General features: G+C 41.7%; 2 protein-coding genes across 4 annotated transcripts in view; one reads left to right on the forward strand and one right to left on the reverse strand.

The window, feature by feature from the left end:
* Nucleotides 1-12,280, forward strand: part of CLDN10 (claudin 10) — a 113,316-nt gene extending 101,036 nt beyond the window's left edge. Inside the window, exons 4-5 of one of the 2 annotated variants that reach the window (XM_059902760.1) lie at nucleotides 9,961-10,068; nucleotides 11,072-12,280. In XM_059902760.1, the coding sequence (XP_059758743.1) occupies nucleotides 9,961-10,068; nucleotides 11,072-11,192 (229 nt within the window). In that variant the 3' untranslated portion in view covers nucleotides 11,193-12,280. The remainder of the gene's footprint in view (nucleotides 1-9,960; nucleotides 10,069-11,071) is intronic. The other variant, XM_059902759.1, reaches the window with a different exon arrangement.
* Nucleotides 12,281-13,615: 1,335 nt separating this feature from the next.
* Nucleotides 13,616-22,186, reverse strand: part of DZIP1 (DAZ interacting zinc finger protein 1) — a 54,145-nt gene continuing 45,574 nt past the window's right edge. The window contains exons 17-23 of one of the 2 annotated variants that reach the window (XM_059902758.1): nucleotides 21,743-21,905; nucleotides 21,007-21,136; nucleotides 20,376-20,429; nucleotides 18,815-19,008; nucleotides 17,526-17,656; nucleotides 16,139-16,313; nucleotides 13,616-14,591 (exon numbers count right to left, since the gene is read on the reverse strand). In XM_059902758.1, coding sequence (XP_059758741.1) covers nucleotides 14,515-14,591; nucleotides 16,139-16,313; nucleotides 17,526-17,656; nucleotides 18,815-19,008; nucleotides 20,376-20,429; nucleotides 21,007-21,136; nucleotides 21,743-21,905 — 924 coding nt within the window. In that variant the 3' untranslated portion in view covers nucleotides 13,616-14,514. The remainder of the gene's footprint in view (nucleotides 14,592-16,138; nucleotides 16,314-17,525; nucleotides 17,657-18,814; nucleotides 19,009-20,375; nucleotides 20,430-21,006; nucleotides 21,137-21,742; nucleotides 21,906-22,186) is intronic. The other variant, XM_059902757.1, reaches the window with a different exon arrangement.

A 22,186-nucleotide genomic window follows, 5' to 3' on the forward strand; every position in this document is an offset into this window, starting at 1 on the left:
ACTATTTCTTTGGTGTCTTCATGGATCTGCATGAGGGTAGGTTCCTTGAGGTCAGAAAACATCTATTTCATCTCTTACTTGCCTAGCACGGTGCCCAGTATGTGAAATCCTGATCTGTAGAACTAGTCCTTTCAGGATTAGCAGAAAAGCCTTCTGTTATCTCAGCAGACTGAGGAAGGCTCTGAGAGGCTGGAGCTAGGAGGCGGGCTCACCCTCCTCTTCCCACCCTTGTCATGCGTTCATCTTTCTCCAGCAGCACGGCTTCCTCTGGTCCTAGATGCTGGCTGTGGCAATAGGCGTGCGTGTGTCTGGCCCTTAGGAAGGGCAGTGAGGAGCACCTGCTTGCCACAGGCTCTAGTTTAAATTTCTGGTGAGCAAATACTTGTCCCAAAATGCACTGGAAAACAGTTCAGGCCTCAGAACCTAGTTTTGTTGCTATTTTTCTTAAGGATTCTCTGACATGTAAATTGACTCTTCTTTGTGGATTTCGAGGACATCCCTGTATAAGACACACCTTGGTTGCCTAAGTTAGAAACACACAACTAAGCTCATCCACAGAGTTCCCACCACATTCCTACTATGTGCAGGGAACTCTGTAGGTGCTTTATTGATGAGGGAACAAAACGAGTGGCTTCTGGTGTATCGTTGGCATAAAGATTGTGGCAGTAGCGCTGCAAACAGTAGCAGGCTTTGTGTTCAGTGGCTAATTATTTCTGAAACCCTTCCTTTCCCACAACTCATGTGGGAAGATTTTTCTTCCTGCCTACAATCATTTGACAGAATTGCAATCTTTAAAGAGCTTCACCTGACTGTGGTTGTTTCTGCCATTTCTCCATTTTTTCCTTTTGTTTTACTTCCTTGCGTTCATTCAAGTTGTGATTATGTTTTACGGCTCCAGGATGGGCTCCTGCAAAGCCTTTAAAACTATTTCTCAACTCTTCCCTTTGGGCTGTTTCAAGCCAACTTCCTCCTTTTTATTAAAGCAAAACCTACCACATAAAAAAATCTATCCTCTTGCAAGCTTATGGTCACAAGCACCCCTTAGCGTGATTCACCGTATCATTGTGTTGAAATACAATTACATATCCCCACCATCGCTTTGTTGTCCAAACCACTAACTTCTGAGTGTCTTGCTTTGTTTTTTCTTAAATAGACTGTTCCGAAGAGTTGATTGGCTTAAAGAGTTGTTCTGCATAAAGAAACTTCTTTTCAAATCATGCAAAGTTGGGGCACTGAACCAATTTCCTTAATTGAGGAAACAGGACATCGTGATCTTAGATTTATTCTCTTTTAGTCAGTGAGATTTATCATGAATGTTTTGGCTCAGATATTCATATTTGGGTCTATCATACTCCAGCCGTTGTATTTTCAGAGTTTTTAAAACCATGGAGTTATTTGTCTCTAGCACTCTTCATTCAGTTAGTTTCTACTTTAGAATCTAAGTTTTACTTAGGTAAAATCTTTTCATCACTGTGGTTATTTAGTAGTTAGAGAAGTAAACAGCTGTCTACTTCCCGATAGATTCTCTCATTCTTGTTATCTGTCAAGTTCGATGCACAATGGACAATTCAAGAAGGACGTTTCTAGGTTACACACATTTTCCTGGGTGAAGTTGAAAGGAATATCGATCTCACTAGGTGACCTTGCCTAGATATTTAACTTCTCTCTTCTGTCCTTATTATAATTTAATGAATTATAGATGTTTGTGTACTTAAGCTTATTGCAATCATGAGGTTATTTGGAGAATGAATTAATGTTGGTAAAAGGCTCATAGATTCTCAGATAAGGGATTCCATAGAAGTGCCAAGTGTTAAGAACAAAACAGAATTTGACTGTTAAATATTAAGAAAGTGTTATTCTGTGATTTCACTTTGTTCTGTGGTAGCACTGGCCACTTCAGATCATCAGAATTGCTCTGATGCTTTTGTTAGCGCTGGCAGGACTTAAAAATATACTTGGAAATCAAGTGTTTGGCAACTGTGTTTTGTTTTCACTGACCAGTATGTGAAGCCACGACTCCTTCCAGTCTGCCAGGCTTTCTGGTGACTCAGCTTTTAGCACCACCACCCCATTCCCTCCCCTTTTTCACATCCCAGCGAACCCCTGCATATCCTGCAGGACTTGCATTCTGCGTAACGTGCCCACCTCGGTGCTCCCTTTGCCCTTTGTGCTCCGATTATAATCCTGCTGGGCAGTGGCACTTGCTCATCGGTCCATCTTCCAAACCAGATCAGGAGCATCTCGAAGCGAAGACCACGTCTTGCTGATTTGGGCATCTCTTGTAGCTAGTCCCTACTCTGTGACATTTCCAGCAAGGATGGTCAGTCAGCAGTGGTGTACAACTGTCTGTCTGTCTGCATCTCTCCTAGAGTGGAAAGACCGAGTATGCTTGGGGAGATTTGGTTAAAGGAATGGGGAAGGAAGGCAGCCTACACACTGGTTAAAAATGAGGACCCTGGATCAGGACTGCCTGGGAGGGAACCCCAGCTCTGCCATTTATTAGTAGTGTAACCTTGAAGAAATTACTTTCCTTTCTGTGTCCTGTGTTCCTCATCTGTAAAATGGGAAGAATGAGAACTGAGGTTATTGTGAGGATGAAATGAGATAGTACATTTCAGCTATTTAGAATGTGCCTAGCATATAGTAAGCACTCAGTAAATGCTAGTAAATTAATTTGAATGGTACTGACCCTTAAGCAGAGGATATTAATGTAGCAGGTCATTATCTTATATGCTGTATTAAGAGTGGCCACAGAGAAATGTATATTGAAATGTTGGAGGCCTAGTGGAAGGGATAATTGTTGTAAGACACTTGACTCTCAAGTGGAAGGCAGGTAAGGGACCTAGCATGAACCCATTTAAAAGAAACAAGGCTTGTGTAATTCCTTCTCTTTATTTCTGATCGTCTCCATCACAGCTTTGAGTTAGAGATACGCAGCAATTTGAAACTGTCAAATGGATAGATACTCCTGAGACCCTTCTCATGAGAACTCATCCTATGTTCATCTTCCCAACTTCAGGTTCGATTCTAAACTGTTTTCAGGCAGTCTGCTGAGGATGCGGAAGATCATGTAGGGTCTGCTTTTAATTGACCCACGCTTTTTTGCTGCAAATCCATCTGTGTTTTCTTCCTTCAACACAAACAGATGTGCACAACCACCTTCACACCCACAGACTCTTGCTGGTCATGGCCCCAGGTGTCACAGGACAGCCCTGGTTGTTTTAGGAATTTCCCCTCTTGGAGCACAGCCCCCCTCTGCAGTGTCAGTTTATTCAGACTTCAAAGTTTGCGTGAGAACATGTTACTGTGCCTACTTTGAGTGTTGTGACTCAGCACATGGTTTCCCACTTAAAATCAAGGCCCAGTAAACCCCCAGTTATCCACACGAATGGAGAGCAATGGCATGGACGTTGATCAGTGACAGATTTGTTTTTGAATTGAACTGTGTAATTTTGGGGACAGGAGGTGGTCCTTTTAAGTTATAATTTACTTTGACTAATATTATATTAAGTTATACTGTGGATGGCTTATAAAATTTCCATGAGTAATCGGCAAGAATCAGAACTCCTGTAAAGACGCTCACTGTGCACTTTACACGCGGTTAGAGAGGGAAGGAGGCAAAGAGGTTAAGAGGCAGGTTTTCCAGTTCACTCTCTGCTCAGCTCCTTGCCCTGGCCCTTGCTCCTCTGTGATCTTAGGGAAGATGCAGTTGCTTCCTCTGGGTAATGGGGATAGCACCTCCTGCTTCTGAATGTTAGGGGGATTAAAGAAAGTAACATACAGACAGCACCCCCGACGGTGGCACATGGTAGGTGATTACCTGTTCTTAACATACAGTCTATAGAATTCTGAACTACCCTAACGATAACTCATAACACACGGAAAGGTAATGCACGCATGTCTGTTATAAACGATAAACCAGAGAAAAGAACGCGTGCCTGTTACGAACATTGAAAAGCAATTTAGAATTGACACACACACACAGATCAGTCTTTATTTTGCGTTTCCTAAATTTGAGAATTCTCTGTGAAGGTTCTATATGCAAGTAGGTGCTTATTATTTAAATTATCCCATTCTACTCTAGCCACCCTTTGCGAGGCACCTGCCGCTATTTCGTAGTCCTGTAGGAAGCTTTGGGTAGGAAATCTTGTGGCATCTTCCAGACGGTTGAGCGAACTGTTAACTGATGTGAATTGCATAAGGAGAGGAGAGACTGCAGCAGCCTCGGGAGATACACGGGTCGGTGGGCACCAAACAGCCTGCTTCCGGTGCCTGGGGCCCCAAAAGAATGTGGAGTATTTGGGGGAAATGCATGTTTGTAGATAATGCCTGTAGAATGCTTGTTTACATAAAATCCATCCATGCAGTTATATAGACCTTGGATTATATAAGCCTATGAGTTGAGGAAAGTTTCTTTTTGATGGTAATCTTTAAAAGATTGGTAGACCAATGGAATTCAATTTTAAAATGTTAACATTGATCATATGTGGGCGTGCTTCCTAAACTTTAAACTTTTTTTAAACATATTTAGTTGTTTTAAGGTAACTGGAATGTTTTGGCTGCTACCACCCTTGATTAAAATGAGGAGTAGGGCAGTATGTTTGAAAAAAGACTATCCTTGATGTCAAAAAACTTGGCTCCTAGCTCCGTGACCTTCAGCAAGCTCACTTTTCTCTGGGGATCTTAAAAGGATGAGGATTTTTTCATTTGTTAAACAGTTTTTGTTTTGTGTTCGGAGGAGCTGCATTTTCTTTTTTCAAGTCCAACAAGCCCTGATTTTAATGATTACGCTCACCTCTTTTTGTGCTGGGTGAAAAGACAGCCTGAGGGAATTCTGAAAAAATTCCATACCCTAGAGCCACTGAGAATGCAATGAGCCAGAGAGAGAGAAAACACATCTTTCTGAAATGACAACTGAAAACACATTGTACGGATTGTGTTTTTTCACATTGATCCCATCCTTTACTTAGCTGAGGTGTACACAAAAGGGAGAAAGAGTGTTGGTTCAGAGCTCGGCGACTGGGATCACAGTTATGGGTTTTAAATCCTGGTTCTACTATTTGCTTAGCTGAGGTATGGGGAGGAAAGTAATTTAATCTCCCTCAGCTTCAGTTTTTTCATTTGTAGAATGACCGTAGGAAGACCTTTCTCTCAGGATTGTAATGAAGATCAAATATGATAATACATGCCAAAACAACTTAGCACACAAAACAAAATCCTAGTACAGTGAGCTGACAGTAATAGTAGCCATTGTTGGGGCGGACTGTTACTTGAATCACATCTATGTGGATTTGGGAGAACAGGTAATATTTACTTTACGAAAACATTCTCTTCCGCTTCTCTTGTTAAGTTTCATCACAGTTTACTATAATTATTTGCTTAGTGTCTGACCATCCCCACTAGACTATAAGATCCTTGAGAACATAGCTGTGTTCTCTCATCCCTCCTGAAACACATGGTTCGCACAATGCCTGGCCTGTCACTTCTGTGTTGGTGGCCAGGGTAGGCTACACCAGCTCCCCGTGCATGGCAAGTTCAAGTCACAACAGGGGTTTGGGTACAAGAAAGACAGAGGGAGTAGGTGAAAATAAGAGGTGTCCCTCAATCCGTTCCCCCAGGATTACTGTGCAGGTTACAAGGCTGAAATAGGAGGCGAAGTATGAAATGCATCAGAATTTAGGCCAGGTGTGGTTCTAGCTCAGGCTCTCTCAACAGGAAAAGAAGATGTGAGCAGTAGCTGGGAGCCCCAGGTACAGCCAGGTGAATAAGAATTAACTTCATCTAGTAATTCAGGGTACATTTTAATGCCTTAGATCTTTATGGTTCTTTTTTTGGGAAAATCATAAGTGATCAATCTGTGTTTTACTTCCTCTGTATAGAAGAGAAAATTTTCCCTATTACTTGTTTACTAGATTCACATTTGATTATATACATGAATTAAGGTAATAAGGCAGCTTTGATGAGTCCTGCCCATTGAGCAGAATGTCTGAGAGAGATTCCAAAAGCAGTGTTCTGATCTGTAAAACGAAGTTATGTCCCTAGCCTGACGGTCCTGGATCTGTCTGGTGCTAAGCAAATTGATAGCCTTTCAGAATAACGAAGAAACTTTGGCGATTGTAACAGCTCAATAAAAAGAGGCCGCTCTCCCAGTGGGAAAGCTGGTCTAGGGCCAGGAGGATATTGCTAACAAAAGACAGACCTGCAACAGATCATCTGAAATCTGGCTAATCATCTGAGGTATTGAAGTCAGCTTCTTCCTGTTACCAAAAATGAAGAAAGATTTCCAGGCAGAGACAGAGTTTCCTGATAAATGTTAAAGGAGGCGTGGCCCGGAACAAACGAGTGGATGTTACATGGCTCACCTTCAATCCTGTCTTTTAATAATACAAGGCCATTTTTGCCAGATCACGTACACTGATGGGTGTGAATTCAAGTCACTGTTGAATAAGTCTGCTATACGTGTCTTTCAACAGAATGAAGAAGTCTCTGTAAGAGAGAACCAAGTCACAAAAGCCCTCACATCCAAATTGTTAAAAATTATTGGTATAGACGTGGAATCTCTTAAAGACTTCAGCTCTAAAATGGTTCTGTTTATTAGATGTTTGTCTCTGACAGAATTCATAAGAAGTTCAAAAGGAAATGACATTCTCCTTGGAATAGAGTCTATATTTAGTGACCTCAAGAAAATCTAAAAATATATTTAAAAACAGGAATAAGTGAACCAGTTTTTGATACAAGCCAAACTCATGATTCTTAAATCCCCTCAGAAAGTTTCAAGATGCTTAAATGAATATAAAGACATAGTTTCCAACATTTGAACTGCTTGGGTAATTTATCCTCTGATTTCTACACATTTGTATGCTCTTTTTATTTTATTTTTATTTTTTAATATTTCTTTATTTATTTGGCTGCTCCGGGTCTTAGTTGCGGCACACTGGATCTTTGTTGCCGTGTGCAGGATCTTCGTTGTGGCATGTGGGATCTAGTTCCCTAACCAGGGATCAAACCCGGGGCCCCTGCATTGGGAGCCTGGATTCTCAACCACTGGACCACCAGGGAAGTCTCTGCTCTTTTTAAATGAATTGATAATGCCGAGCTGTGGTTTGATTTCTACCACCCTAACCCGTAATGGACTACTATTAATAATTAGAGACTTATTTTTAACCATGATGCCTGGCACTGGCCTCCTATTTTAGAAAGCTAAATATTTTGGAAAAAATCTCAGACTCTTTCTTCCAGGAGTATTTATATTGAGAGTTAAATACTAATGCATAGTTTCAGGAGAGAAAACAGCCTAAGCTCTAGGGGGAAAAATACAGAAAAATAGAAAGTATCATTAAATTGTAATCCTATACTCATGTCCTCCAAGTAGAAATTTTCACTATGCTCATCCTTTAATTGTCTCTGCAGTAAAAGGATGACAGCAGACGGACTTGATGCCAGCTTGCTGTAGGAATTGCAGATGTTTAAAGAGGTCCAGTGACAGGCACCTACACCTTGGCAGCCCCTCTGCTCGTTTTATTTGTGTAATCTCATCCAAACATCATACAAGAAGGGCTGATTGTGGAAATCCAGGATATCCTTTTTAGATGTGTAACATGATATTTAATGAAGGTATCTTTTATAAAACTACCAGTTTAACACTTGATCTGGCCAGCTCTTTTGTTTTCACCTGTTCCCTTCGCTCTTCAGTCCTCTTTTGAGCTGGTTTTTGTGCAGACCGAAGGGGTTTTTCCCCACTTACATCAACCTTCTGTTTCTGCTACTGTGTCTGATTGGAACAGTTCAAGAAGTTTCTCGGTTCCCAGAGCCTAATCAGTGCTCCAGGGCAGGATGAGGTGCTCACAGCTGTTCCTTCCTTTAGCTCTCAATTTGATTTCCCAGGGAAGGCAACACAAGAGTGAGAAAAGAAGGGATCACAAGGCAGAGTGTACTGTGTACGTCACCCATTCCCCGTTGCAAATGGAGGCTGTGAAATACCTCAAACGCCGGATCTGGAAATGGGCACGTGGACCACAAGGCCCTCATCTTGTGTAAATGTTGCTTCCTGCTCCTGCTGGCTGGCGGCCAGGGCCACACTGTCACACCACCACTGCTGCCTGCCCCTGCCCAGATGGGAGTTCAGACATAGCACCACAGCATGTAGGAGAGGATGAGGCAAAGCTCAGGGCAGGCACACGTCACTCACGCCAGCTGCTGTCCTCCTAAGCCTGGCCCTGGCCCTGCACTTAGCTCAGGGGGACAGGCTGACCTTGGCCCTGACTTTCCCCTCTTACTCTCACCTCTTCCTTTCCGTTCTCAGCCCCTCTGTGGATTCTGTGTGATCAAAACAGACCCTTCCCACTCTGACTTCATTTGACACTGAAAAGCACCATTAGGTAGGGAATGTCGTCCATCAGTTTTTGCCTTGTGATGGAGGTCTGTGGGCTCAAAGAGTTTGAGAATCACTTCTTTATTTAAAAAAAAAAAAGTAAAAAAAATCCCTATTCTTCAGGAAAAGGATAGGCAGACATGAGAACACTACAGCCCGAGATTTGGTATACTTTCCTCATTCCTTATTTGTTTCTCTGAAACATATATATATCATATCTATATATAGATCTCTCTATAGATGTTTCTCTGAAACATATATGTATATATAATGTATATATATTCCTCCCCTAAAAGGATTTCCTCCAGCCCTCAGCTGTGATTTCCTTTGTTGTTCTCAGTAGCGATATTTGTACATTTGTATAGTGACCTCTCCAAGGCAGGGGAGAGGTCTTTGCATCTGTTCTAGTCATGAGCGGAGTACTATGGCCTGCCATCTAGGAGATGCTTCACAGCAATCTGTCACTAAATTATAGTTATTTTTTATTCCTCTCTCACTAGATCGTAGTGATAAGCAAGATGAGGGCGTACCTATCACTGACCTTCCATTGACACTGTAGAAGAAAAACTATTTTTTCCTCTACTCTCCTAGATTCTCTGCTTGGACCCTGTAAATTAGACTGAAAAAAAGGTAGATTAATAAGAGAAAACCAGAGTTCATTAACATGTGCATCACACATACACATGGGAGTACCCAGTGATGTGTAACTCAAAGGGGTGGCTAGAACTTGAGCTTTTATGGCATCTTAACAAAAGAACAATACATTTGTAGAGAAGTGGCAAGACAAAGGAAAAGGACTTTGAGCTTCTAGAGGCACAAATTACGGGAAGGCATGTGATGAGGGAACTAATGGAAGATGAGAGTTAGTGAAGTTTGTTACCTAGACTGCTCTGGTGCCATTTGTGGGCCGAGCAGCGTGTACAGTGTCTCTGGGAATTAACTTCTGTCCTTCCTGGCAGAGAGGGGATAGGGAACAGCTTTACAAATTTATGTCCTGCTTTTAGGCAAATGGGGGGAAGGCAGAGAGCTTTCCCCCGTATCTGTTTCTTCTCAGTTGCTTTCAGCTCAAAATAATCCTTGTTGCCAAAGTGGCATATTCGGGGTGACATGTTCTGCCACCCTTCAGTACCTTGCACATGACTGCACACAGCAGGTGCTTGATAAACACTGAGTTGAACTAAAATGAAAGCAAAGGCAACTTTCCCTTTTCTAACTGGAGTCTGCCTTAATGGTTTAGCCCGCGTGACAGAGTAAATAGATGGAAACCTTTGTGAGCTTCAGGCAGAGCCCAGAGGAAAGATGCTGATAGGCCAGGAGGCCCCAGCTTGAGTTGACTGCTCCTGCTTTGCCCGCAGGGATGCTTTCATCTTCCTTTCGGGATGTTGGGAAGATATAGTCAAGTGATGGCTATAAAAACGCTTTGAGAAAAGTTTAAAGCATTATACACACACAGATGTTATTACTTCCTGTACAAGCTCCAATAGCAAAAATGTATTTTGAGCATTTAATAAGTGTTGCCTAAGTAGTGTTAAACGCTGTTTACTCCCCAAATAAGTAAGCTTTTATACTTGTGTGATACTTCTTCACAGGTATGAATTAGGAGCTGCTCTGTTTATTGGATGGGCAGGAGCCTCACTCTGCATAATTGGTGGTGTCATATTTTGCTTTTCAATATCTGACAACAACAAAGCACCCAGGTATGAAAAAGAGACGAAAATGACCTGTTAAAAAGTACAGTACTATTCTAAATTGTTACATGTGGGACAAATTATAGATAGTTCATATGATTCTTAGAAACTTCAAAAACCCAGAATTGGGAAAGGTTAGGAATATATAGTAAATATGACATTTAATATAGTAAATATTATATTGAATAGAATAAATATAATTATAGTTCATTAAAAAAACCCCAGAGCTTAACATTCTTACATTCCAAAGCTATTGATATAAGTAGAAATCTGGGTCTAACTTTGGGGGTATATTCTTCACTTTGGCCTCATCATAATTTTCACATAGGCAGAAATTGCTGATGAAGGTCACCACAGTCTCCTAGGTTCCAGGAAGATGAGTTTTAAATAAGTATTTTCCTTTTTTTATAAATTTATTTATTTATTTATTATTTGGCTGCATTGGGTTTTCGTTGCTGTGCCTGGGCTTTCTCTAGTTGCGGCGAGCGGGGGCTACTCTTCGTTGCGGTGGGCAGGCTTCTCATTGCGGTGGCTTCTCTTGTTGTGGGGCACGGGCTCTAGGTGCGTGGGCTTCAGTAGTTGTAGCACGTGGGCTCAGTAGTTGTGGCTTGCAGGCTCTAGGGCGCAGGCTCAGTAGCTGTGGCGCACGGGCTTAGTTGCTCTGCGGCATGTGGGATCTTCCTGGACCAGGGCTCAAACCCGTGTCCCCTGCATTGGCAGGCGGATTCTTAACCACTAGCGCCACCAGGGAAGTCCTTAAATAAGTTTTGAAGGAGAGTAACTGAACAAATTAAGAAGCCATGAGTTTCTTCTGCAGATTGTCTTGGTCACACCAGCTGTTCAGAAATGACATTGAAATATTTCTTGGGAAGAGAGAGAAGGGAAGAAAGCTGAAAGTAATCAGGGAAAGACAAACTTAGCTGTGACAGAAATAGGGGCAAAATGGTTTCTTCCCATTTTTGTTTGACCTACGTGTAAAAGACAATCTACCAAACTGTGTTTTGCCTTGCAGAATGGGATACACATACAATGGGGCCACATCTATCATGTCTTCTCGGACAAAGTATCACGGTGGAGAAGATTTTAAAACCACAAACCCTTCAAAACAGTTTGATAAAAACGCTTACGTCTAAAAAGAGCACTGCCCGCAAGCCGTGCCTTGAGCTTGTTTTAAACGTGAACTGTTCACAAAATGCTGCCATCAAGGCCCTCCTACAATTAACACTCAAACTATTTTTAAAATACAAATTTGAAGAACTTGTTGATTATCGGATGTAAATGTTCTTACATAGTTACATACTAATCATTTTCTGTTGTGACTTTCTATAAAGAAATAAACAGGCTATTTACAGGATTTGTATATATTTTATACATCATAAAATTTGTATATGTATTTAGCACCAAAGATTCCAGTATTCGTAATGTAGCCTTCTTAATCATTCAGACATTGCAACCTTTGTCCCCATTTTTTATGTTTCTTTTTCTTCGTATATTAAACAGAAGATGTATAAGGAGTTGTGTCTTGTAAACAGTATGGGGGCAACCTGAGACTATTCCTCAGATGTTTGGGTTGAACGAACATGTACTGGCTGAGTAGAGCCGAGTTCTGGTTTCTGACCCCTGTCTGTCACCACCGTACTTCTCCACGGCTGCTCCAGCAAGGGCTAACAGGGCCAAATGCTATGCCCATCGCCTGGCACGTCCGCTTTAAATAACTGCTCTGGCTTCTCCAGTACAGAAGGCAGATCCTGGGGTGGGGCATCGGCAAGAGCAGAGCTGGAGATGCTGGTCATGGCCGACTTTGGGGCCAACAGAGGAAGGCCTGGAGCCGCGTTGTACCTGCCCCACCCAGAAATAATGGACCAAGTTCCAGTGTGTCGCTCAGGTCGTGTGCATGGAACTAACCGGTAATGGAGAGACAGCATTTTTCAAGACGTGTTAAGTTGCTCCAGTGATCTCTGACCAAAGACGCCGTTTTATTTCTAGAGGCAGCCCTTTTACCTCATGCCCGTAAGGGCGATAGTTATCTCAGTCTGCGTGTGCCCGCACTCACTCCATCCTCACAACTGCCCCCTGAGGTAAGTGCTGTAGCAACCTGAGCTGGCAGGGGATGAAACGAAAGCAGAGAGTTGAAGTGACTTGCTGCGGCGAGTGACAAAACCAAGACTTTGAACTGAGGCAGTCTAGGGTGAAATATACAGTCTCAAGCTTTGGATAAGAATTGGTTGTCTGTGTAAATCTATGAGTCAGACCCTTTCCAATACTAATCACAGCATGGGTGACCATAACATTTTCATTTTCCTCAAGCGTGAAAGACTTAAAAAGGAAAACCACATTGTTTGGAAGTACTCAATGAAAGAAAAAGAACAAGTTTATTACACACATATATATATGTGTGTGTGTGTCTGTGTGTGTGTGTATATATATATATGATTTTTTTTCCAGACCATGATAATGCTTGAATACCTTTTCCAGGGATACAAATGAACTGAAAGCCGTGGAGGGAGGTTAGGTGCTACAGGCCAGTGGCGGGGCCGGGTTTTGTGAGTGTGTGTTTAAAACAAATTTTTAAATTTCAGAGCTGTACTGGTGAAGACAATATTTTGATTGTACTGAACTGTTCTAGCTTCTGAAGAATTTACGGAGAGAAGGGGTGAAAGTACAGAAACACTGTGTCAGTAGCCAGAAACACATTAGTTGTGTGTCAATGAGGAGAAATATAAGGCGATAGCCCAAAGGAAAACGAACACGCCAATTCTAGTGCAATCTAAAATGACAGGACTAAACAGATAAAGGATCGGTCCTTTCAACATAACTGTTGGGTTTCCTTAGCGGACATTCATCATATTTCCCCAACCCTTTCTGCTCAGGAATTAAGACCTGGCAGACCCAGGACTTGGATTTGAGACCCAGTTTAAAGCCTACTTTCGTCACTTTCTAAGTGTATGGCTTTGGCAAGTTATTGTATAACAACTGTTTCTCACATCTTTAAGAAAATTATAATAACTGTGTCTCAAAGTTGTTCTAATTAAATGAACTAATAATGCATGTTAAAAAAAAAACAAACGAACAAGGAGCTCAACAGATCTCTGAGGAATAAGTGAGTGAATGTAAGGGCCTGGGTTCCTTCTTAGGCGTTGTTGTAGGTTGCTTGTCTCTGTCCTACTACAATGAAGATTTGACTCAGCATTTATTAGAGCTTTTAGAAACATATATAAAGTGAGTACATCTGCATAAAATTGGCCTTTGTGGGAAGTTTTTAAAAGGGTGAGAGTAGCCCACAAGTAAAAAGGACTCTGGTGGGGCAGAAACAGATAAAACATTGTTTTAACTTTTAGGTCAGTGTGTTTACATGGCACAGCTACCCAGGCAAGCTTAAATCCTCTAACGAGATAAGCCTAACTCAGAAATCAGCTCTAATAATTCAGCCACAGTCACAAGGATGTAATGGAGGGCTTTACTTGAAAGGTTGGCAAAATGAAGAAAGATCCAAAATCCAAAAAACCATTTAGTTAAAATGTAACTTTTTTTTGGAAACAGAGTACAGATAGTACCACAAAGTATAAAAAATGCAGAAAACAGTTTATATGAACTTTTTGAATGTTGACAGTGTCATTGTTAAGAATAAAACTAAGTTAGTTTTGAGGTTCTTTAGAATACGGGCTGGGCATTTAAAAAAAGTGAAAAAAACTACAGACACATATGAATTGAGTATTAACTCGATCTATTCTGTTCATAGTGCGATAAATTAACTGACGTTTAAACTGGCTACATTTTATTCATAAAATATCCAAGGTAAAGATGATGCCACAGAAATGGTATTTAAAGTTCTAAAATAAAACAACATGCTTACAATGGCTCAAAGCTGCATATGGTAAAAGTACTTCTGGAAAATGGAGTTATCTAACGTGGGCCTAGCTATATTTTTATAACTCTAAACTTACTTCTATATGAAAAATAAGCAATCTACTCTTAAGATTTCACTGATTCCACTAATTCAATTTTAAGGCTACTAACAGAGCTTTATAATAAAACACTTGCAACGTGACAACATACATAAGAAAGATATAAAAAAAGGTTTTAATTCAAACCAAAACCTGCTATAAGAAGTTTAAAAAAAAATTCACTTAAAAATTAGTTGAAAAAAAAATACACTTACACACTAGAGTACCGTTCTGAAGGAAAAAACTTTTTATGACTTCAATGACACATTATTTTTAAGCAGCAGCAGTCTTAAACACCTTTATATGCTTCAAAATACTGCTGACAGTTTGTTTTGTAATAACCGCATTAGGTGCCGCTAAAGGGACTCTTGTTCTTTGAGAGTCAGCTTCCTTGTTATTGTAGGAGATATTGCCAAGCAGAATCATTAGAGTCGTGTAGGCAGCACTGAAATACTGTGATCCTGCAGTACTGCTGGCGTCTGGAAGGGCCTCCTGATGCGTGGGGTGACAGTTACACATCTGAAGAGTCACTCCAATCAGTCACGGTTACTAAGCTGCTTTTCAATGTGCTGGATTCATCCTGAGGTCCTGTGGAGGGAGAGAGGGGGGGAGGGGAGGCCCCAGTGATGAAACGAGCACACTGTCCAGCCTGTAAAAAAATCCGCAACTTCACACGGTAATTCATCACTCGTGTCTGAGTCTGCTCGCCAACCCCACCCCTAGCTCCTACAAACTGTGAAAGAGGCTGCGGACAGTCCCACCACGGGATGGCCACGTCTCTGGGGTAGCCTCACAGGGCCCTCGTAAGGAAGCTTCCGCCCGGCCTCTCCTTCCCAGCATTCAGCACAGGGCCTGGAGGCTGGCAGTGGTAAAGAGAGGAGAATAAAATTAACAAGCCAAGGAGGGATTAAACGGTAAAATGGTACCCCAGGTTTTCTAGGGTAGATGAGCTTAAACATGAAGTTAGTTCAAAAGTGCCTTGAGCCACTGAAACAGGAGAGGGCTGAGAATTCCACTTGCAGGTGACTCCAGAAATGTTTCCTTAAGGGGTGTGGGACCATGACATTGGGGCGGAGGGAGGAAATGTACTCAGGGCATCCTCTTGGCCCTGTGTCCTCACAGAGTCGCCGTAGCATAAACACGTCTTCTGCTTTTTCAAAGATTAAGATGGATCTTGAGACAAAGCACAGAAAACTTATGACGGTGACAGAACAGAAGGTCAGTGTTATGACTGACACGTTGGTGGAGAAAAGAGGTCAAGTGAAGGTGGAGGCAGCAGTGGCTCATCTTACAAAGGGGGTTGGTGGGAGGGATGAGGCAGGAGACCCTGCTACAGACAGACAGAGCAAGTACAGAGATGTGCACGTATTTGTTTAAAATTACAGATGTGGGAACAAAAGTCCTGAAGAGGGGGCATGAGAGGTGCAGGGAGTGGGGAGGGAGCCAAAGCCTCATCTGTCTTAGCAGAACTTCGACAGTTCATGTCTAAAGTCAGTGAGCCTAGAAATAGGGGTCTGAGCCCATTACTCAGAGGCACGGCTCATGGGACACACAGATGAAGAATGGCTGAGAGGTGGCGTGGAGAAGAATTACTCTGATAGAAAAAATACAAATTACATTTTCTGATTTTAAAAATTAAATGGGTTGAGAGGTAAGTTACTGGACTTATTATCCAGACTCTAGCCTGGGTGAAGAGGAACAATAGCAGTGGCTGGTTTCACTTGTCATTCATCCCACTGGCTACAATGCTACAAGAAGAATCTTCCTTGGAAGAAAATAAAAATATTTAACATGTAGACAGATGAATATAGGAAGACAGTCAGAAAAAGTGGCCTCATTTAGGTATATGATCAGAAATTTAAATTTCCATGAGGCATCTGCCTGAAGAGACTATTTATATGGGTGTTTTCAAAAATAGATATTTTAGAAATTTAAAGACTAAGGATTAGACCTAAAATTAAATTTTAGAAAATTAGTAAATATATACAAATCAGTAAGTTGTTCACATTCAGTCCTTGTTAAAATAATGTAAGGAAAGCGAGATCTTTGTTATGCCAACAGTGTTTTTGTCTGATAATATATTAGCATAGCTTAGATATTTATAGAGGCTTCTGCTAGACACCAAAGCAGCGAACCTTCTCCCTTTGGCCCTTTCAGGTTAGTTGCACCCCAGGCACTTGGCACTTGAGTAGAATTTGACTCATTCTTCACAGGTGGAGGTTCCTTCTGTTCTCTTCCAATTCTTCTCCCCAAAGATTTCTCTTCCTCTAAGGATGATATGTCCCAATCATTATCGTCCACATCTGCACACTGAAAAAAATACGTGGAGAATAATGGATGTTTCTTAAAGAAACTGTGCGTGTTAGAGCCCCCTGACCACTTTGTTGGCCAGACTGAGCCGCTGACACCAAATGATGAGAAGCCGGGAGCCTCAAAGGATCCCCCAATCTGGTCATTTGGTCATCTCTGGAGGGGAAATGAAACGGATTTGGAAATCTGTGCTTTGGAAGCAGAGGGAATCACCTCTTTTTCTGTTCCTTGCTGTGGAAATGAACGTTTCCTACTCAGCAATCATGAATTTAGCAAATTCCAGGAACACTACATTGTAGAAGTCAAGTCAGGATGGTCCCCAAGGAGCAGCTAGGCCGGCTCTGGGGCTCTTACCTCTGGGATACTAAGACATTTAACTGCAGGAGACATCACATGAGGGCCCTGCAGAAACGGCCCTGACCTAAAGGAGCGCGTGTTTCTCCGGCGCCCCTTCTAAGGAAGACGCGGCGGCTCTCTCTTGACCTTTTGTAACTTTTTGTCATTTTTGGCTGTGTAACACAAATGGCACTAACTTACGAACGTAGTTTGACGAAATGCTCTGGATTCCACAGATGAGCAGGGGAAGAATGAAATCTAATTCAAGGGAAAAATTAAGAAAAGAGCAACTACTCCTGGCAGACCCCATCAACACAGACGAGCCTGCCCAGGTCTCTGACCACAGAAGCACTTCCGGTGCCTGGTGTGGGACCTTGGAGCGTGTCAGGGCCTCTCCTCTACTCGGGGAGGGGAGCTTGGCTTTGCCCTGTGCTGGGGTCATGGACCTGAAGCGTCTCTCCACCGACTCTGGCTCCCAACCCTGAAAGTCCCTACTTCACTTCCAGGTCTCGCCACGGTGGCAGAAAGGTTCCTAGACTCAGATCTGAAGTCCCCAGATTCTAATCAGTCACAAGTTTCTGTGAACAAACTACCTAATATCTGCAAACGTCAAATGATACACGTGACAGGATTGTGAAAACCTGTAAAACTTGATAAGCATAGGACGTATTATTACCAGTTATCCTTTCAATATCTTTGATTCTCTATGGAATAGGAAGAAATACGATACTGAAAACAAGACAATGTAAAAATCTCAACCTCTACTATACTAAATAATTATATTTGTTTTACATTTCACTGTAAAAAATACAATTATTAAGGTATATTCATTAAAAGATGAATTTGTATATGCTTAGCAAGTAAAAGTGATATCACCTTTAGCTCTTCTTTTTGTGCTTTTTTGATGAACGCCTCAGCAACGTTAAGCCCACCAACTGGCTTATTCACACTTCTGTGATTTGAAACTGTCTTTTCAACTTTTCCAGTTAATGTTTTAATGGAGGTTCCTATAGGACCCATAGAAAATAGGTAAAGTTTAAAAAAAATTATATTTATCTTCAGTTCCAAAATAACCTTACAAACAATTTGAGAGAGTCTAAGCTTTGCAAATACTTCCTTTAAAGAAATCATGTTCCTCTAGACTAGAAGAATAAAATTTTTAAATCAAAGAAGGATGGTCTCATTCAAGTACATGGTCAGAAACTTTAATTTCAGTGAGGCAGCCTGCATGAATGGGATATTCATATATTGTTTTCAAAACCAGTTGTTTTTAAATGATTAGTTATATTTTACATAATTATATAAATACATGGTATATACAAATTATATACAATAAACTGATGACATGTGATATGTTTAAAATACATAATTTTTAAATTGCACTAAACAGAATTTCTTTTTTTTAAAAAAAATGACCCTTCAGCGTCACTTCTCCTTAGCAAGTTATCAGCAGTTACCGACTTGGACCCTATGTTCTTTTAGGATTGCCTCATATCCAAAAGGCAGCACAGTGTATTAGAACAGTTATTCTCAAGGTCACCCAGTGTTAGGGGTTGAATCGTGTCCCAAATGCGTATGTTGAAGTCCTTACCCCCATTACCTCAGAATGTGACCTTATTTGGAGGTAGGACCTTTAAAGAGATAATCAAGTTAAGGTGAGGTCATTAGGGTGGACCCTAATCCAATATGACTGGTGTCCTTATAAAAGCAGAAAATTTGGACATAGATGCACGCACAGAGAAAGTCAGTGTGACCAGACACAGGGAGGAGATAGCCATCTACAAGCCAAGGACAGAGGCACAGACTAGATCCTCTCCTCACAGCCCTCAAAAAGAACCAACCTTGCCACCTTGATTTTGGCCTTCCAGCTCCTGTCAGTAAGTTTCTGTAGTTTAAGCCACACAGCATGTGGTAGTTCGTTACAGCAGCCCTTATATTTGTTACGAATACATCCAGGCATCCCCAACCCCTTCCTCTCCTTCCACGTGAACGTCAGTTACCTGCTAAGCCGTGTCCATTTTCCTTAGGCGGCAGCAGCTTTTGGATTAGCCCCATCCTTTCCTTGGGCACTTTCTCAGCTCTGACTCCCAGGGCTTGGTGCCCCCAGGTGAGAGCCACTGTCCTAAACAAAATTTCCAGAGGGATTTTCAATAACAAAAGCTTACCTGTGGGCTTGGGAGAAATAGCAGAGTCCTCAATTTCACTTCCCTCGGTCCAGTCAGTGTCACTTTTGACGGTGTTCCTTCCAAAGCTACTCTTGTTGCTTTTAGATGACAGCACAGGAAGTAAGTCTGGAGAGGCACAGGCCTGGAGGAGGTCCTCATCATCGAGCTCTTCCTCTGAACTGAAGGGAGGGGTCCTAAACAAATCAAAACCCAAATAGGGGACGCTGTTTCCCTAAGTTTCAGGATTTACCATGTGTCCCTTAAAGCAGTGGGAATTTTCTCCAGAGAGCATAACAGACACCCACGTGGCCACAGAACAAGATGGCAGCCAGGGCCACAAAAGGCCGAAGAGTCATTTCAAATCCAGACCCGCCAGCCACATGGCGTATTTACCAAAATGTGCTGAAGTTAGGACATTAATCCTCGAAGCCCAAATTTGTATATTCTTAATATTGGTTTTCACACACCTGAGAAAAATATTTCACAGTGGAAAAAAATATTTTTGCAATAAAACTATGTCATCTTTTAAAATAGTGTCATTACTTACGGCTTACCTTTACACGGCACCCTACAAAGGACTTTTACATAAATACGTAATCTCATTTGTATCGTCACGTGAATTATCACCCCATTTTAAAGTGAAACAGAAATTCAGAGTGGTATTCACTCATTTAAAATATATTCACTGAGCACCTAAATTCCACACAACGTTCAGTTACACTACATCCCGTGAAATAAGGCTCTTCCCATGAGATTATGTACATGAAAAGTACTTTTGAAGGGTGAATTATTATTTATACTGTCCTTAATATATTTATTCTGTCTCTAGTATATATACAAAATGCCTTAATGAAGAAATAAAGCATCAATATCGCCAGAACAAGTCAATGATGATGAATTCAATTATTATAAAATTAGTTTTACTCAATTAATAACAATAATATACCTACAATTTATTGAGTACCCACATGTGCCAAGTACTGAGGCTGAGCCCTTTTCATATGTTCTCATTTAATTTGTAGAACTATCCTGTGAAAAAGGTAGCATCATCCCATATTACAGGTAAGAAAACAGAGCCTTTTTAACAGGCAAGCAACTGAGTCAGTGTCACACAGTTAAGGAATGACTGAGCTAGGGTTCTTAGTATCATAAGAGAGCCTAAGAGAGTAAGGTCTAGGGCCATTATCAACTTCCACAAGGAGCTAGAACACTAAAATATCATCCGGCTACACTATCATGGATCCAGCCATTAAAAAGCAACATCACACATTTATCGAACATTACTAGACACTGGGCGGGAGGTGGGCAGTTGGGGGAAAAATAACAGAAATTACTCAGGTGTGGTCCCACTTGTTAATGGAGGCCACAAGGGATAAGTGCTGTTGACCCAGGTAATATCTGATAAAGAAAAAAAGATGTAACAAAGGAATCACAGATTAAATATGATGTGTACTAATTATGGCTCTAGTGAACCACAATGAACAAACTAATTTACAAGGAAAGAAGTGTTCAGTGAAAAGAATTTTTAAACATCACCACCCCCTGCTCCCTCAGTACTCACGCAATAGTTGAAGACTTTCTGGGAAAATGATCTTCTGTGATATTTTTCTTAACTCTAAAAGCAAGAGAAAAATATTTCTGGTGTAAGTGAATAATGTAATTTAAAATAGATTTCTATGGAATTGGTGATTTTTGCTTTATTAAAGGGTGAGCAGCAGCAACTCTCCCTGAGACAACGAGAGATGGGTAAGCATTCCAAGTGTGATTCTCTGTTGGGTCAAACGTTGCTGTGGGCTGAATGTTTGTGGCCCCCTAAAATTCATATGTTGAAGCCCTAACCCTCAGTGTGATGGTATCTGGAGATGGGGTGATTAGGTTTCGATGAGTTCATGAGGATGGGGCCCACATGAAGAAATTAGTGTCCTTGTAAGAAGACGAAGAGAGACCAGGGCTCTCTTGCTCTCCCTGGCATGTGAGGACACAGTGAGAGGGTGGCCGTCTGCGAGTCCTGGAAGAGAAGCCTCACTAGAACCTGACTGTGCCAGTACCCTGATCTCAAGCTTCCAGCCTCCAGAAGTGTGAGAGAATAAATTTCTGTTGTTTAAGCCACCCAGTCTATGGTAGTTTGTTATGGCGGCCCGAGCTGAGTGAGACGAACGTTAATAAAAAATTTTAGGCTTGAAAATACTCACTTTGGAACAGATGTCCTATCGGTAAAAACAGGTCTTTGTCTAACCAACTGTCTGCTTTTGGGAGGAAGATGTATTGCTTTGGGTATTTCTCCAGTTGAAAGTGTGTCCACTTGAGAAGTACTGTACCTGTCTGGAATAGTAGTGTCATTCTTGAGTCTCCATGACGTGAAAAGCAGAATAAAATACTACAATACTGTCTATGCTGGCACTGAAACGAACAAGCCTGTCTCAAGGGTCTAGACTCCACACTACAGGGGGTTTTTAATGTAAAAAACACAATCTAGGGCTTCCCTGGTGGCGCAGTGGTTAAGAATCTGCCTGCCAATGCAGGGGACACGGGTTCGAGCCCTGGTCTGGGAAGATCCCACATGCCACGGAGCAACTAAGCCCGTGAGCCACAACTACTGAGCCTGCGCGTCTGGAGCCTGTGCTCCGCAACGGGAGAGGCCGCAACAGTAAGAGGCCCGCGCACCGCGATGAAGAGTGGCCCCCGCTCGCCGCAAGTGGAGAAAGCCGTCGCACAGAAACGAAGACCCAACACAGCCAAAAATAAATAAATAAATAAATTAAAAAAAAAAACAAAAAAACACAATCTAAGACCCAACATTTAATGGTTCAAACAATAATAGAGTTGCCAGTTAAGTTCCAAGGTTTGTGAACCATTTAAAATTTTGAAACGGTTGTTCTATTTTGCTACCATCTGCAGAAATGAAATGGCAGTTGGTAGCAGGCTTACCTGTGGACAGTAGTGTTCTCTCCTCAGTTTTACACCTGACCTGACGTTCAAGGAATTCACGAATTTGCTGAATGTTAGGTATTTGTCTTTCTCGCTCATGTCTTGCTGATTCTATGGTTCTTAGCACTCTGTTCAAGTGGTCACTTGGAATACCACGTATATCCTGAAGGAATAAAATGTTAAGTTAATCAATTATCCTGGGATGTTTTTCATTTCATGGACATTTGTCAGCATTAACCATGCCAACCTTTCGTCCTTACTGCTGCATGTAAGGTGGGGGATGCCCTGACATATGACACACGGTCCCGGTCCCAAAAGGAGCTCACGGTGCAGTGGGACACATAACCTGTGTGTATGACTGTACGTGACTGGTTAAGGTATGGGGCTGTAGGGGCCAGGACCAAATGCACGGAAGGCGTGTGTGTGACTGATTAACCAACTGCA

Source organism: Balaenoptera ricei, chromosome 18 (assembly GCF_028023285.1).
Source record: "Balaenoptera ricei isolate mBalRic1 chromosome 18, mBalRic1.hap2, whole genome shotgun sequence".
NCBI lineage: Eukaryota > Metazoa > Chordata > Mammalia > Artiodactyla > Balaenopteridae > Balaenoptera > Balaenoptera ricei.